At 35.8% G+C, this 14,764-nt stretch overlaps 1 protein-coding gene across 1 annotated transcript; it reads left to right on the top strand.

The window, feature by feature from the left end:
* Positions 1-2,016: 2,016 nt before the first annotated feature.
* On the top strand, positions 2,017-2,907 carry LOC145632811 (uncharacterized). The gene has a single exon (XM_081685145.1). It carries the CDS (start codon positions 2,017-2,019, stop codon positions 2,905-2,907), a length of 891 nt encoding a protein of 296 aa, XP_081541271.1.
* Positions 2,908-14,764: the final 11,857 nt, after the last annotated feature.

The raw sequence follows: 14,764 nt of genomic DNA, 5'->3' as shown, positions 1-14,764 counted from the left end.
TTCAGGCGAACTTTTAAAGATCGACAGATGGAGGTCTTCGGTAATTTCCTTAGGAAAATTATCGCATCAAATGAGGATGACTTCAAGCGAGGATATCTTCGACGGCATTCCCTAGCTTGCGGAGAGTTGTCACAAACAACTGAAGGTAATTTCAGGCGAAGTTATCTTCGATCGTGTTCCCTTAGGCATGGAAGATGGTCATAAAGCGGAAGGAGATTGTTTCAAGAGAAATAATCTTCGATAGTATTCCCTTGGACGTGGAATATTATCAATGCGGATGAGGATTTTTTCGAGAGAAATAATCTTTGATGGCATTCCCCTGGACGTGGAATATTATCATAGTGGAGGAGGATCGTTTCAGGCGAAGTAATCTTCCAAATTGGAAGCAGTTACAGGCGTAGCGGTTTTCAAGCGGGATGGCATTCTCTAGCTTGCAGGAGGTCATCAAAACAATCGGTTACTTTTAGAGACGTGTGCTCGACGGTGCAAGATACGCGTTTCTTAACTCTTTTATATGTTTAACTAATGATAGTTTTGCAGGTATCGGTGTTACAAGAGTGATTTAGGATCGCAGAACGTTCTGAATCATTCTCCGTCCCTATCGATACTTTGACTTTTGTTTTCGAAACTCGCATTTCTCCAAACTCAGTCAAAGTGGGGACTTCTGTAGACACCCATTTGTGTCTCCCCAAAACCAAACTCGGTGATGAGTACCTTTCACGTCGAATCATAATCGAATGAAGTGAAAGTGTGGAAAGTCTAGTGTTGCGGATAAGTTTTAATTTTCTTTTCTCTTCTCTCTGTTTTTGAAAACTTATTTTAAGAAAACAGCCAATCCAGTTTGGTTGGTACATGATATGGGTCCAATAGTAGTCTAGTTGGATGGGGCTTGACAAAAGCTTTCCAACGATATATTATAAGCCCAATTCCGATGAATATTGAGGAAGTTATGGCCAATTTACTAAACTGGGCCCGGTTTGAGCTTTATGTACGACCCAATGATCTAGGGGAGGGCCTAATATGATTTATCATTCCTAATGCAATTAGGAATGGTTTTAGTCTTCTAGAAAGGTTCTTTTCATTCCTAATTCAATTAGCATTGATAAATTGACTTTTGTTGACTTTTCAGAGTTTTAATCAAAATCAAATACTACCTCCGGTTCATTTTAGTTGCAACAAAGGACCATTTTACGCATACCTAGGCAAAACTTTTAAGGGACTTTAAGCATGTGGAGATTAAGTAATTAAGGGAGTAAAATAGGAGGGAAGCATGTGGGGTCTTTTTTTAATAAAGTAAAACAAGTGGGAAAAAATGGTGAGGTGTACTTTTCCCACCCAAATACTCCCTGACTTTGCACATGGGTGGGGATTCCCTCCCTTTTTCAGCCAAATTGAGGAGGGTATCCCCTTTATTTTTTTCACTTCCCACGAATTTCCCTCCTGAATTTTGAAGGCAAATTCAAAAAATTTGCCAATACCCCAAAACCTAAACTTTTTCATATTCAAATCATATCCCCTTATAAAAAGAGGACTATCCAAACCAGATTTCAGTTTGTTTTTCAAGCAAAAGAGATAGCAGGGAGGGGTTGGGGGGGGGGGGGGGTTAAGGGTGAGTAGTTAATTGTTTACAAAACACCATCCTACAAATTACATAATCCTAAAATTAGTTCATAGTTTGCCTAAAATTCACAGTGCTAAAAAGACAAAAGCAGCATCTATGTTCCATTCTTCTAGGCTCCATTGAAGACCATTCCAAAAAAATCCAGCCACCACTTCATCACCTACAGTCAGCCTAAAAAAAAAGTATAGGGACTCATGGAAGAGTTCTTGGAAGAACTCTTTTTCAATGAAAATCAGCTGTACAATGAGGAGCAAACAATGGAAGCATGACATCATTTCACAGATGAAGAGACTCAAGATGAAAACAGCAACTCGGAAGAAGAAGGTGGTTATGATGGAGATGATGATGGTGAAGTACATGGTCCACTACATATGTATGGCAGACAAAGCAGAGAAATGACAGTAGAAGAAAAGCGCCAACTAGTTAATGAGATCATGCTCAATATGGAGGGGGACTCATTGCCAAGGGGATTTTTATCCAGTTTGGCAAGAAAGCATCATGTGCATAGATCAACAACAACAAGATGGTTTAAGGTAATTAAACAACACATGTTACAAGGAAATGCTGTAGATGTAAGGACCAAAAAAATAGGCACTGTGGGCAGAAAACAAAAGGAGTACACTGATGAATTCTTAACATCAGTGCCTTTGTACAAAAGACAAACTGAAAGAGGATATGCTGCAACACTTAATGTGTCAAAGTCAGCTATTCACAGATTAAGGAAAAGGGGTAGATTGAGAACACACACAAGCACAAACAAACCAGCACTCACTGACCAGCATAAAATGACAAGAATGAAATGGGTTCTAAGTCACATAACCCCAATTCTAGCAGAAGGGGACCCTTTATTTGAAGACATGCAACAATGGATACACATTGATGAAAAGTTTTTTTTTATAAACCCAGAAACAAGGACATTCTACCTCCTCCCAGCTGAAGACAATCCATACAGAGCCCAACAGTCCAAAAGGTTCAAGATAAAGGCTATGTTTATGGGTATGATTGAGAAATCATTGTATGATGCAAACAAACAATTATTACATGATGGGAAGTATGTTCTTTTCCCTTTTGTGAAGTATGAGGAAGCAAAGAAAAAGAGTAAAAACAGAGACAAGGGAACCATTGAGGCTAAGGCAGTCCAGAGCATTAACAAGGAAGCAATAAGGGACATGCTACTTAATCATGTGTTGCCAACAATACATGAACAATGGCCACCCCAACTTCCCAAAAACATAACTATCCAATGGGATAATGCTAGGCCTCACCAAATACCACAAGATGCATAATTTCAAGAAGCATGTCAAGCATATGGATTCAACATACAATTTGTTTTTCAACCAGCACAATCACCAGACATGAATGTTCTAGACTTAGGACTTTTCAATGTCATTCAATCACTGCAATATCAGTCATTCCCTCAAACTTTAGATGATCTCATCAAAGAAGTAGAAATAGCATTCAAAGGATTTGATCCAGAGTTGAACAAATACAGTTGGATTATACTTCAGTCATGCATGGTTGAGGTGTTAAGAAGAAAAGGAGGAAACAACTACACAATACCACACATGAAAAAAAGAAGTCTAGACAGGCAAGGTGTTCTACCAGAATTGCTTCAAGTAGACAAGGAATTAATTGCAGAGGTTGTTTCCTATCTTGATTCAATCACAATTCCAAGTTCAAATGCAACTGAATTTCAAATGGAAGTGGATGCAGATTGAAGACTATAAGGAACCACATTCAAACCAACACAACCAAAGACTGCCACATCTAACCAGTAAAAGCTTAACATGTTTTTTGTAGTTTTTGTTGGTATTGGTTAGGTGTATTTTGGTACATAGTTAATGTAAACATTGTTAGGCAGTCTTGTATGGTACTATAGTTTGGTAATTAATGGAAACTCAATCTATTTTGGTCACTACTATTCCATCAGATAGGGTTACATTTCTCTTTCAAGGCATCAATGAGTTATGGTACCTCAATAGATACCTCAATCAGAGGTATCTAGAGCAGCCATGTCACTCAAATAGCTATCATATGAGTCCCTTCATCATTTGGATGGGATTCAATTTGATGCAATCAGTTGGGAGAGGGGACTCAATGCATCATACACAGGGGACTCGAGGAACAAAATCATACACAACCCATTTCATACTCCAACCATAGTTACTGAAGCACACAACCAACTTCTCAAATCCAAAAAAAAGGGGACTCATCAATTTTAATCCAAAACAACAATTCATATCCAAACAACCAACAACTCATACAACAATAAGATATCCAAACATATCACTGGATAAATATAAATCCTTAATAAAAAAACAATTCAAACCCAAACAACCAACAACTGATACACCACCAACATATGCATTTCATACTCCAACCAACATCTCAATTCCAAAAAAAAAACAGGGGGCTCATCAATTTTAATCCAAACCCAAACAACCAACAACTGATTCACCAACAACATATTCAATAATAAAAAGAAACACATCAAACCAACAGGGGATTCATGAATACCATAATATATCATAAATTGGAACTGAAGAAGAAGATTAGAGTTTTAGAAATTACGCTGCCCAATTAGTATGGGGGAAGGGACTACTGGGGGTAGTAGATCTGGAGGTAAGCCTCCAATACGTCATCAGGCTCCTGGCCCCTAGGAGGTGAGCCCCTCAAGCGCTTCCTACCAGCGCCAGACCCAGAAGCACTCCCACCATCATGGGATGGGAAGTGGGTGGCTGGAGAACTTCTCCGGTAGTGAGCTCCTGGAACAACGAAGACCCCGTCTCCGATTTAGCGTCTGGTGGTGGTGAAGCAGTTGGAACACCCACCACAGCAGCAGATCCACCGTCTTTGGTGGACACTACCTCCAGATCTGTGCTGTGAGGTGGCGGAACCGCCCTTTTGGACCCAGAAACCTTAATAGGCTTGTCATCCTCGTCGCTTGAAATGTATTCAGCAAGCTTCGCACCGTGAATCTTCCTCCTTGCAATTACAGAAGCACGACGGAGCGACTTCATCACCCCAGAACCACGACGAGGTATTTACGTGGTTCGCTCAGATTTTTTTGGAGTTCGAGTAGATCTAGAAGATAGGGACTCATGGCTTTCGAGATCAATGATTTTTGGTTGAGAGGAAGACATTTGAAGAGTGAAATGGGGTGAATCGGTGTGAAAATACAGAGGATGATGAGAGAGAAAGGAGGAAGAAGTACACTTTTGGAGGAGAAAGAGAAGGAGAAGAGGAGAGAGAAATAAGAAACGACGAGAGAGAGAGAATTTAAACAGTTAGGGTTTGAGAGGGGGGGCTTCATTTCTGGAAAAATTTTCCAGAATTTATTTCTCCCAACGATTTTCCAGTATTGAATGCAGATTCAATGAAGGTGGTTGGGAGATGAAGCAATTTAAAGGAGGAGGGGGTAAATTTGGTGGGAGTAGTTAGCTTAATTAATAAAATAAGTAAACTAAGTAAAACAGATTAGGAGTGTTAATATAATAGGTTAGTAAATAAGTAAGGGCAAATATGTAAATTTACACCCAAAAACTTACCAAAAAAGGAAAAAAAAATTTTGTTGCAAGTAAAGTGAACCACCCCAAAAAGGAAATTGTTGCAACTAAAATGAACCGGAGGTAGTAGCATTTTCGAGGAAATTATATGATTTTATCCTCCAGTACGGCAAACTTATCTGATTTTCGAAAACGCGTTAAAACCAGGCTTGGCGCCTGGAACCAGGCCTGGCGCCTGACGCTAGTGTTGGTGCCTGGCGCCAGTTAGCCAGGGTTTGCGCCAGCTCTGTTTTTTGTACGTCAGACTCTGTTTTGTTTATTTTATCTTTTTGGCTGATTTTCTCTATAAATAACGTATTAAAAACTCCGTTTTCATTCACCAATTCTCATCAACAATCAATTCTCACGAATATTCACTTACAATTAGTTTTCATTCATCATCAATTCTCTTCTATAATCATCAATTCGTTCTTTCTCTCAAACTTTGCTTTTTCATACAAAATTCCGCATTCACAGTACAAGATCTAGAAACACCTAGCCATATTCGAAGTTGCCTTCTTCCTAGACGTGAAGGGTTTAATTTCTGAGGGTTTGGTCCCAAATCTCTATTTCAATTATTTTATTTAATTGTTTTGATTATTATTTTCCTTGAAGTTACTAACGTGTGTATTTTGTTATTAGAAAGAGGTACGAGGCATCAAAGTAAGTGCTTTAATGGTTTTTATTGATATTATAATGTAGAAATCATGTTTATATTGTTATTATGATATTCCTAGAATCATGTCTAGGGTAGTTTTAATATTAAATATGATTGTTATGATGCTTCCTATGTTCTTCCTAATATTTATGATTGTTAGTATCATGTTAGGGCTAAAGATTTGATTTTTATTGCTTAGTGACATGCTAGGGTTTGTTATTAATCTTGTTAGTATCATGCCTAGGATCTTGCTATTTTTATTATGCTTTAATATTAACATGAACATGATTATGATTATAATTGTTATAATTTATGATGATTATGAATATTATTATTATTATTATTTTGACGATGATTTTATTTATGATTATTATTGTTTTGATTACGATTATAATTTTATAATGATGATTTTTATTATTATTATGATTAATATGATTATTGATTATAATTATTATTGATTATAATTATGTTGCTTGATTATATTTATTGTTATTGCTTTATCACGCCTTTTATGTATTTTTAAAGGGAATCTATACTTGTAATCACGCTTAATAAGATATTTAATAATCTTGTTTAGGGTTAATTGTGATTATAATTTAAGTGATCGTCAATAATAGTTTGTTTGTGCATTATATTCAACCAACATAGATAAACAGGTTTAGGGTTAATCCTATTGATTGCATGTTAATTAAAAAGCACACATGAATACGATCAGAATAAAGTAGAGGCCTATTATTAGGGCAGGTTCAATCTCTTTTAGGTTGGATTTGTAACATCATCCCCGAACCCTTATTTGGTTCTAGACCTTATGGAGTTGACGATCTCTTGGATCGTTAAGGGGTGTAACCTTCACCTCGTGAACGGTTTACAAGTTCCTAAAAAAACTTGTTGGCGACTCTTTTGCTCTATCTTCTTCCCTTTTGGACGCCACCGTACTTTAGTGTATGATCACAGTGGGGTTCAAGCTAGGGGTTAACACTTGAAATTATTCTCTACAGTATCGGCTAGCATTTCCGAGGGCCTATAGAGGGTATCACTTTTAATTTCCGGGACCTAATTAAGGGTACTGTAGACACCTAAAAATGTCTCCCCAAAACCAAACCCGATGATGAACAACCTTTCACCGCCACAATTGGCCGGGTTTAGTATTTAATCCCGAGAGTGTTTAAAAAATTGTATTTGATTAAATTCAATTTTTGAATAGTCCATGGATTAGTGTTGATGTTTGGTCAAAGCATAGTTTTAATTTCAGCCCAAACTTATTATTTAATTTTAGCCCAAACCTTTTTTTTATTTTACTGTTTTATAATTTATTTTGGCCCAAACTTTTTATTTATTTTAGCCCAAATAATAATAAAATCATAAAATAGCCCGAAATTATCAATCGGCACTTCAAATGCTGAACGAAATTAGGGTTAAAAATGAATTTAGACAGAAAAGCGGACTGAAAATTCCCGCGTCACGGCAGCAGTCCACCGTGTCACGGGAAACTTTCCCGTCTGACGGTGGGGTTCCCCGTGACACGGGAAACCTGCTGTGACACGGGAATTTCCGTGTCCTTTCCGCGTAAACCCTACGCGTTTTCTCCCCCGTTCACTAAATATTTCCCACGTCACACAAAATGTGCACCGTGTCACGGGAATGTTTCCCGTGTGACGGTGGGATTTCCCGTGTTGCGGGATACTTTTTTAGGTTTTTATCATTTTAGGGTTCCATGTGTTCCCTCAACACATTTTTTCTATAAACACCCCCTCATTTCTGATGTACGGGGCATCAATTAATTCTCTAGTTTTTTCTCTCTTCTATGCTCTAGCCTAAACACTAGCCTACCCTTATTCTTTCAAAATTCCTTCTTCAAGCACTCCCAGGAGTCCATACTTTACTCGTGGTTCTCTCTTTAAGCCAAGGCGTGAAAGGTAGAACTATTTGAGGGTTTGGTCCTAAATCAACTCTACTTAATTTAATTTAATTTAATTATTGTTCTATTATTATTTCCTTGAAGTTACTAACTCGTTTATTATTTTTGTAGTTGCAAGCAAACAGAATCAAAGTAAGAATTATGTTCCTTTTATTTCTATTATTTTTCTAACGATTTTGTATTGTTGGAATTATTGTTAAATTGCTTCTAATATTGATGTTATTCTATTGTTTTTAATGATCACCATATTGCATGTTTAAAGGGAATATGTAATTGAATACCACGCCTAATAAGATAATTTGGACAACCGGTTTAGGTTCCTTTTTAATCTTGTTGCTTAATTCAAGTGATCACAAATATTTTAGAATTATGTGTTGCATTAATATTCAACCAATTTAGCTTAATAATAGTTTGGAGAAAATTGAATCTCTGTTTCTATGCCTTTGAGATCGCAGGAATCACTTTTCACTTTAAGAATCGAGTAGAGGCCAATAAGGGCGAATGTGACTCCATGACTCACTTCGTACCATCGTCCCCGATCCTCCTTTCGTGGTTCCGAACCATATGGAGTTAGTAATCTCATGGATTATGAATGGGGTGTAACCTTCACGGGTCAATCGTTGTTGCCTATCGTTGTCCCTTAATCGTGGCTGCCTTTTTATGATCCGTGAACGGTTTACAAGTTCCTTAAAAACTTGTTGGCGGCTTCCTACTTTCCTTGTCCCTAATCGCATACGTCAATTCCCACTTCCTATGAGTGCCAAGCACATTCACCACATGCTTTAATGTAGGCGCACTTCGAGCGACACCTACAGGTACCGATTCAAAATTTCGGGGCTTACCACAAGACACCAGTTCATAATTTTGGGGTCTAACACAAGGCACCGAATTGGAGTTTCGAGGCCCGATGCAAGGTACCAAAATATATCTTCGGGCTTGATAGATGTTACCGGATTGATTTTTCGAGGCTTAACACATGATTACATGGTATTGGATTAGACTAAATAGTTATCCTTGAACATAGTTATAATTGATAAGTATGTTATTTTATTAAACGATACTCCTTCCGTTTCACTTTATTAGTCCTGTATATCATAGTATACTATTTTGGGTGTTTCAAAATGATATACCCATATATAATATTTTCTAATATTATTATAGGGTGATGAATAATTTTCATAATTCATAAATAGTTAATCTAATTGGGTAGGTGTTTAAAGAGAGAAATACTTTTCATTGGTTAATATATGTGCTAGTGGATTACTGACATGGAAAATCTTCCAATCAATATTTATTATAGGTGATTTAATTATAGTCAATTCCCATAAATAAAACAAGAAAAGACAAAACATTAATTACAAAGTTGCAATCAAATTCCAAGTTATTAGGATTCCTCCTTTTTTTATTTTAAGTGATTGATTCCAAAGGGGACTAACAAAGTAAAACGGGGGGAGTATTACTTGTTAGTTTTATTCATTGTTAAGATTTTTTTTATATATATATATTTTTTTTGTCAAAATTATGGTCAGGATTACTATTTTACACTAGATGAAAACGTTCATAACTATCCTGATGTTGGCTATCTTTTCGTGATGGACACATAATTTAGTGATAGACAAAATTCTTGCCTTTTCGAAGAAGGAATGAATTAGAGCATGGTCAAGTTTATATTGAATGTGAAAGAAGTGGACCTTATAGGTATAATTTTCCTTCACCAGACAAAAAGAATTCGAAGTTAGAGACAACAGTGACAATACTAGAGTACAAAAAGGTATTGTTGTCCTTTCAACTTCTGGGGGTTGAACAAGTTGGGGGTAAATGGAAGTTATTGGTTGATGTGAATAAAAGTAAACATAACCACACATTAGGGGAATATAAGCAATGGCATAAACCGACTGCAAAATTGAGTACATAAGAGCTTGAGAAGGTTGCTCATTTTAAACAAAGTAACATGAAGCCGAAACAAATATTAAAATAAATACCATTAGAAAACCCAGAAATTGTAGGTGAAAGGGGATACATCAACAATGCATTGTAAAAAAAATCAAAAGAAAACAAATGGGTGAATTATCTCTTATGCAATATCTTTTCAAATTATTGAAAGATCATAATATTATCAATGCCTCAATGGCACAGGAAAGAGGATGCAACTAATGCTGTTGAGGATGTCTTATACTACCTCCGTTAAATGTTTTCTGCAACTTTTGTCATTTAGGGATAATCAGGGTTATGTGCAACTTTCTGTTTTATTTCTATTTTTAGTATACAAAAAACCTAGAATTTACAATTTTACCCTTACTTAACTTTTTTTTCCATTAATTTCATCCTTACTTTACTTTAATCCTAATTACTAACACATAATCTAAAATCAGTAAACTAACTACTCCCTCCATATTAAATCAGAACCCCCCCTAACTCCCCTCATTTATTACTCATCCCAACCACCCAAAATTAATTGGGATGGTTGGATTTCTCTATTTCATCTATAGAATTCTCCGGAAGAACCCTTGTTCTTATTTTTCTACACTCTCTCTCTTCCTGTTCATTCGTCTTCTGCACTTTTTCTCTCTAGATCTGTCCATTTTCTCTCCATTCTCTGAGAATTCGAGTCCCCCCAAACATGGTGAACTTGGACCCCCTTCACGATGCTTTCATGGTAACTACTGATGAAGCTGAAGGGAAATTGATCCTCTCCCTGATTCAATCCATAGAGACAAGCTCACCTTTTCCTCGTCTCTTCTATGAATCCAGTTTTTCAGGCCCCTACTGCACTGATTACACCTATAAAGCTCTTGGTAAAGTACTTGAAAGTGTTGAGGAAGAGGAACGTCTGAAGCGAGAGGGTCAGGGTGTATCGAAAGGGAAGAAGTCGCTTGATTTTACTGAGATTGATGTAGATCTCAAGGCGGAAAGTAGTGAAGGGAGTTTCGTACCCACAAAAAGGGCTAGATCTAAGAGGCCTCGACCTCCGACAAAACTCCGGGCACATAGAAAAGCAGCGGCAAGGGCACTCAACAGGATTTGTGGGTTGCCTGACCATGAGCTGATCCTTATGTCTTTTGATGAGGAATGCGAGAAAGAGGAGGACGGTACTCCTTCTTCCAAGAGATATGTCCTCAGTGCTCCTCCCATGTCCAAATCTGAACACCCACGCCATGGTCAACGCTCTAAGAGGCGGATGAACCCTAGGGTTCAACCCTCTGAGTGATCCCTTGCGTAACGATCACTAACCCTTCTCTTTTCTCTGATTTTATTCCATTTTTGTTTAATTTATTCATCAGTCCCTTTGCTTGGATTATTATGCATTTGGTCTTCGATTACGTTCTTCTTTGATGGATTAGTTGAAATGTGTTGCTCTGTGATAGGATGGATGTCTTGGATTATTATGCATTGGTTGGATTACTTTTACTGATATTGGATTATGTTGGATTTGATGGTTGATTATGGATAGCTACTGTCGTATTATGTTGCTCTATGGTAGTGTTGTATTATTATGCTTTTGTTGGATTACTTTTAATGATATTGATTTATGTTGGATTTCTTGGATGATTATGGATTATTATTGTTCTGTGATGGATTAGTTGGATTATGGGGTTGGACTGGTTTGATTGTGGTTGTGGACCTATATGCATTTTCTATTGAATTATGATATTGGTGATATTGTTGGTTATAGTTGACTGGTTTGGTAGATTATGGATTATTATGATATTGTGGACTCCCTTTGACATTGTTGTTGGTGATGGATATGGTATGTTCTTTTGATGTTGGATATATGTTGGACTGTTGGTGGATATAAGTTGGATACTGTAGGTATAGGGAATATTTCAAGCGTTATCCCAGGCTTGAACCCCACTGTGATCATACACTAAAGTACGGTGGCGTCCAAAGGGAAAGAAGATAGAGCAAAAGAGTCGCCAACAAGTTTAAGGAACTTGTAAACCGCTCACAGGGTGAAGGTTACACCCCTTAACGATCCAGGAGATCGTCAACTCCAATAGGTCTGGAACCATGACTGGTAGTTCGGGGATGAAGGTACAAATCTAACCTAAAAGAGATTGAACTTGCCCTAATAATAGGCCTCTACTTTATTCTGATCGTATTCATGTGCGCTTTCTGATAACATGCAATCAATAGGTCCCTAAACCTGTTTAATCTATGTTCGTTGAATATTAATGCACAAATAAACTATTATTGGCGATCACTTGATTTAGAATCAAATTAACCCTAAACAAGATTATTAATTATCATATTAAGCGTGATTACAAGTACAAATTCCCTTTAAACATGCATAAAAGGTGTGATCAAGCAATAACAATAAATATCAAGCAACATAATAATAATCAAAATAATAATCATAATTAATATAATCATGTTCATGTTAAAGCATAATAATAGCAAGATCCTAGGCATGATACTAACAAGATTAAAAACAAACCCTAGCATGTCACCAAACATCAAAGATCAAATCTTTAGCCCTAACATGATATTAGGAAGAAAATAGGAAACATCGCAGGAAACACAATTGTCATATTTGATAATAGAAATTATAGTTGTTACCCTAAACATGATACTAGGAAGATCAAAACTCCCTAACATAACACTAGGAATCATAATAACAACCTAGACATGATTTCTATATCATAATATCAATAAAATCAATTAAAGCACTTACTTGGATGTCTCGTATCTCTTTCTAATAACAAAATACACGCGTTAGTAAATTCAAGAAAAATAATAAAACAACAATTAAATTAAATAATTGAAATAGGGATTTGGGACCAAACCCTAAGAAATATCAAACCTTTCACGTCTAGGGCGAAGACAACTTCGAACTTGGCTAGGTGTGTCTAGTGCTAATGTATGAGGAATTGTGTTTGTAAAAAACTAGGCTTAGAAAGAGGGAGAGAATCAAGAAATTCTTAATTAGAGTTGGTGATTAAAAAAAGGGAGATATGACCTCTATTTATAGAGAAAAAAGAGGGTCGAAGAATAAGAAAAGAATCCGAATTCGAATCGAAATAAAACTCGATGGACATTAGTTTTTACGGATTTTGTTTTTATTATATCTTTTGATCTATAAGTCTAAAAAAGACATATAATATGTCGTTGGAAAGCTCTTGAAGTCTAATTTCCAACACAATTAGAATCAGATTAAAATATTTTGTAGATAAAAAGATATGGACGAAATAGTAGGACGGTGTCAGTTTTGGATAGAGTTTCATATCTCATTCATATCTTTTTCGTTATAGTTCGGATTTAATAATATAATATATCATCGGAAAGATAATTTCAAGATCTATCCAACCCTATAAAATTTGGATAAAGATTATGAGGCACGAAAATAATATCTGACTATCTTTAAACATCTTTAAATCCGAATAGAATTAGGATTTAAGAAAAAGGAAAGTTTTTATTTAACTCAATTCTTTGATCTTATCTTTTCAAAAAAGATAATTAAGATCTTTTAGAAACTTATAGAAGCTTCTTATTAATCCTAATTAGTTTAGGAATAGGATTAAACCTTTGGACCCTCCACATGATCATTGGGTCGTAGGTAAAATCCGGTTTGGGCCCAGTTTAGTATTTTGGCCATAACTTCCTCATTATTCATCGGAATTGGGCTTATAATATATCGTTGGAAAGGTCTTTTTAAGCCCCATCCAACTACACCATTATTGGACCCATATCATGGACCAAAAAAAACTGGAATGCACGTTTTTCAAAAATAGGGTAAGAAAAGAAATATTTTCAAAAACAGAAAGAAGAGATATTTTAATAAAAATACCCTCATCACTAGAATTTTCACACTTTCTCTTTGTTCGATAATCAAATGACATGAAAGGTATTCATTACTGGGTTCGGTTTTGGGGAGACACAAATGGATGTCTACAGTAGGGAATATTTCAAGCATTACCCCTAGCTTGAACCCCACTATGATCATACACTAAAGTACGGTGGCGTCCAAAGGGAAAGAAGATAGAGCAAAAGAGTCGCCAACAAGTTTTAGGAACTTGTAAACCGTTCACAAGGTGAAGGTTACACCCCTTAACAATCCAGGAGATCGTTAACTCCAATAGGTCTTGAACCATGACTGGTAGTTCGAGGATGATGGTACAAATCCAACCTAAAAGATATTGAATCTGCCCTAATAATAGGCCTCTACTTTATTCTGATCGTATTCATGTGCGCTTTCTGACTAACATGCAATCAATAGGATTAACCCTAAAGCTGTTTATCTATGTTGGTTGAATATTAATGCACAAACAAAACTATTATTGGCGATCACTTGAATTATAATCATATTAACCCTAAACAAGATTATTAATTATCTTATTAAACGTGATTACAAGTACCAATTCCCTTTAAACATGCATAAAAGGTGTGATCAAGCAATAACAATAAATATCAAGCAACATAATAATAATCAAAATAATCATCATATCATAATAATAATAATAATAATAATAATAATAATAATAATAATAATAATAATAATAATAATAATAATAATAATAATAATAATAATAATAATAAATCATAATCATGTTAAAGCATAATAATAATAGTAAGATCTTAGGCATGATACTAACAAGATTAATAACAAACCCTAGCATGTCACTAAACAATAAAGATCAAAGTTTTAACCCTAACATGATACTAACATGCTATTAGAAATAATAAAAGGCAACCTAAACATGATTCTAGAAAGCAATAAAATCATCCTAACATGATGCTAGGAATTAAACAAATCTAAGCATGCTCTCTACATTGAAATAAAATAGGGAGTAAGCTAGTTACTTACTTTGAAGCCTCGTACCTCTTTCTAATAACAAAATACACGCGTTAGTAACTTCAAGGAAAATAATAAATCAAAACAATTAAATTAAATAATTGAAATAAAGATTTGGGACCAAACCCTCAGAAATTAAAACCTTTCACGTCTAGGGCGAAGCCAACTTCGAACTTGGCTAGATGCTTCTAAGTCTTGTGAATGCGGAGTTTTGTTTGTAAAAAGGCTAGTT

Source organism: Chenopodium album, chromosome 5, assembly GCF_948465745.1.
Source record: "Chenopodium album chromosome 5, dcCheAlbu1.1, whole genome shotgun sequence".
Lineage (NCBI taxonomy): Eukaryota > Viridiplantae > Streptophyta > Magnoliopsida > Caryophyllales > Amaranthaceae > Chenopodium > Chenopodium album.
Note: the sequence above shows the minus strand (reverse complement) of the source record. Positions and strands in the feature narration are given on the sequence as shown.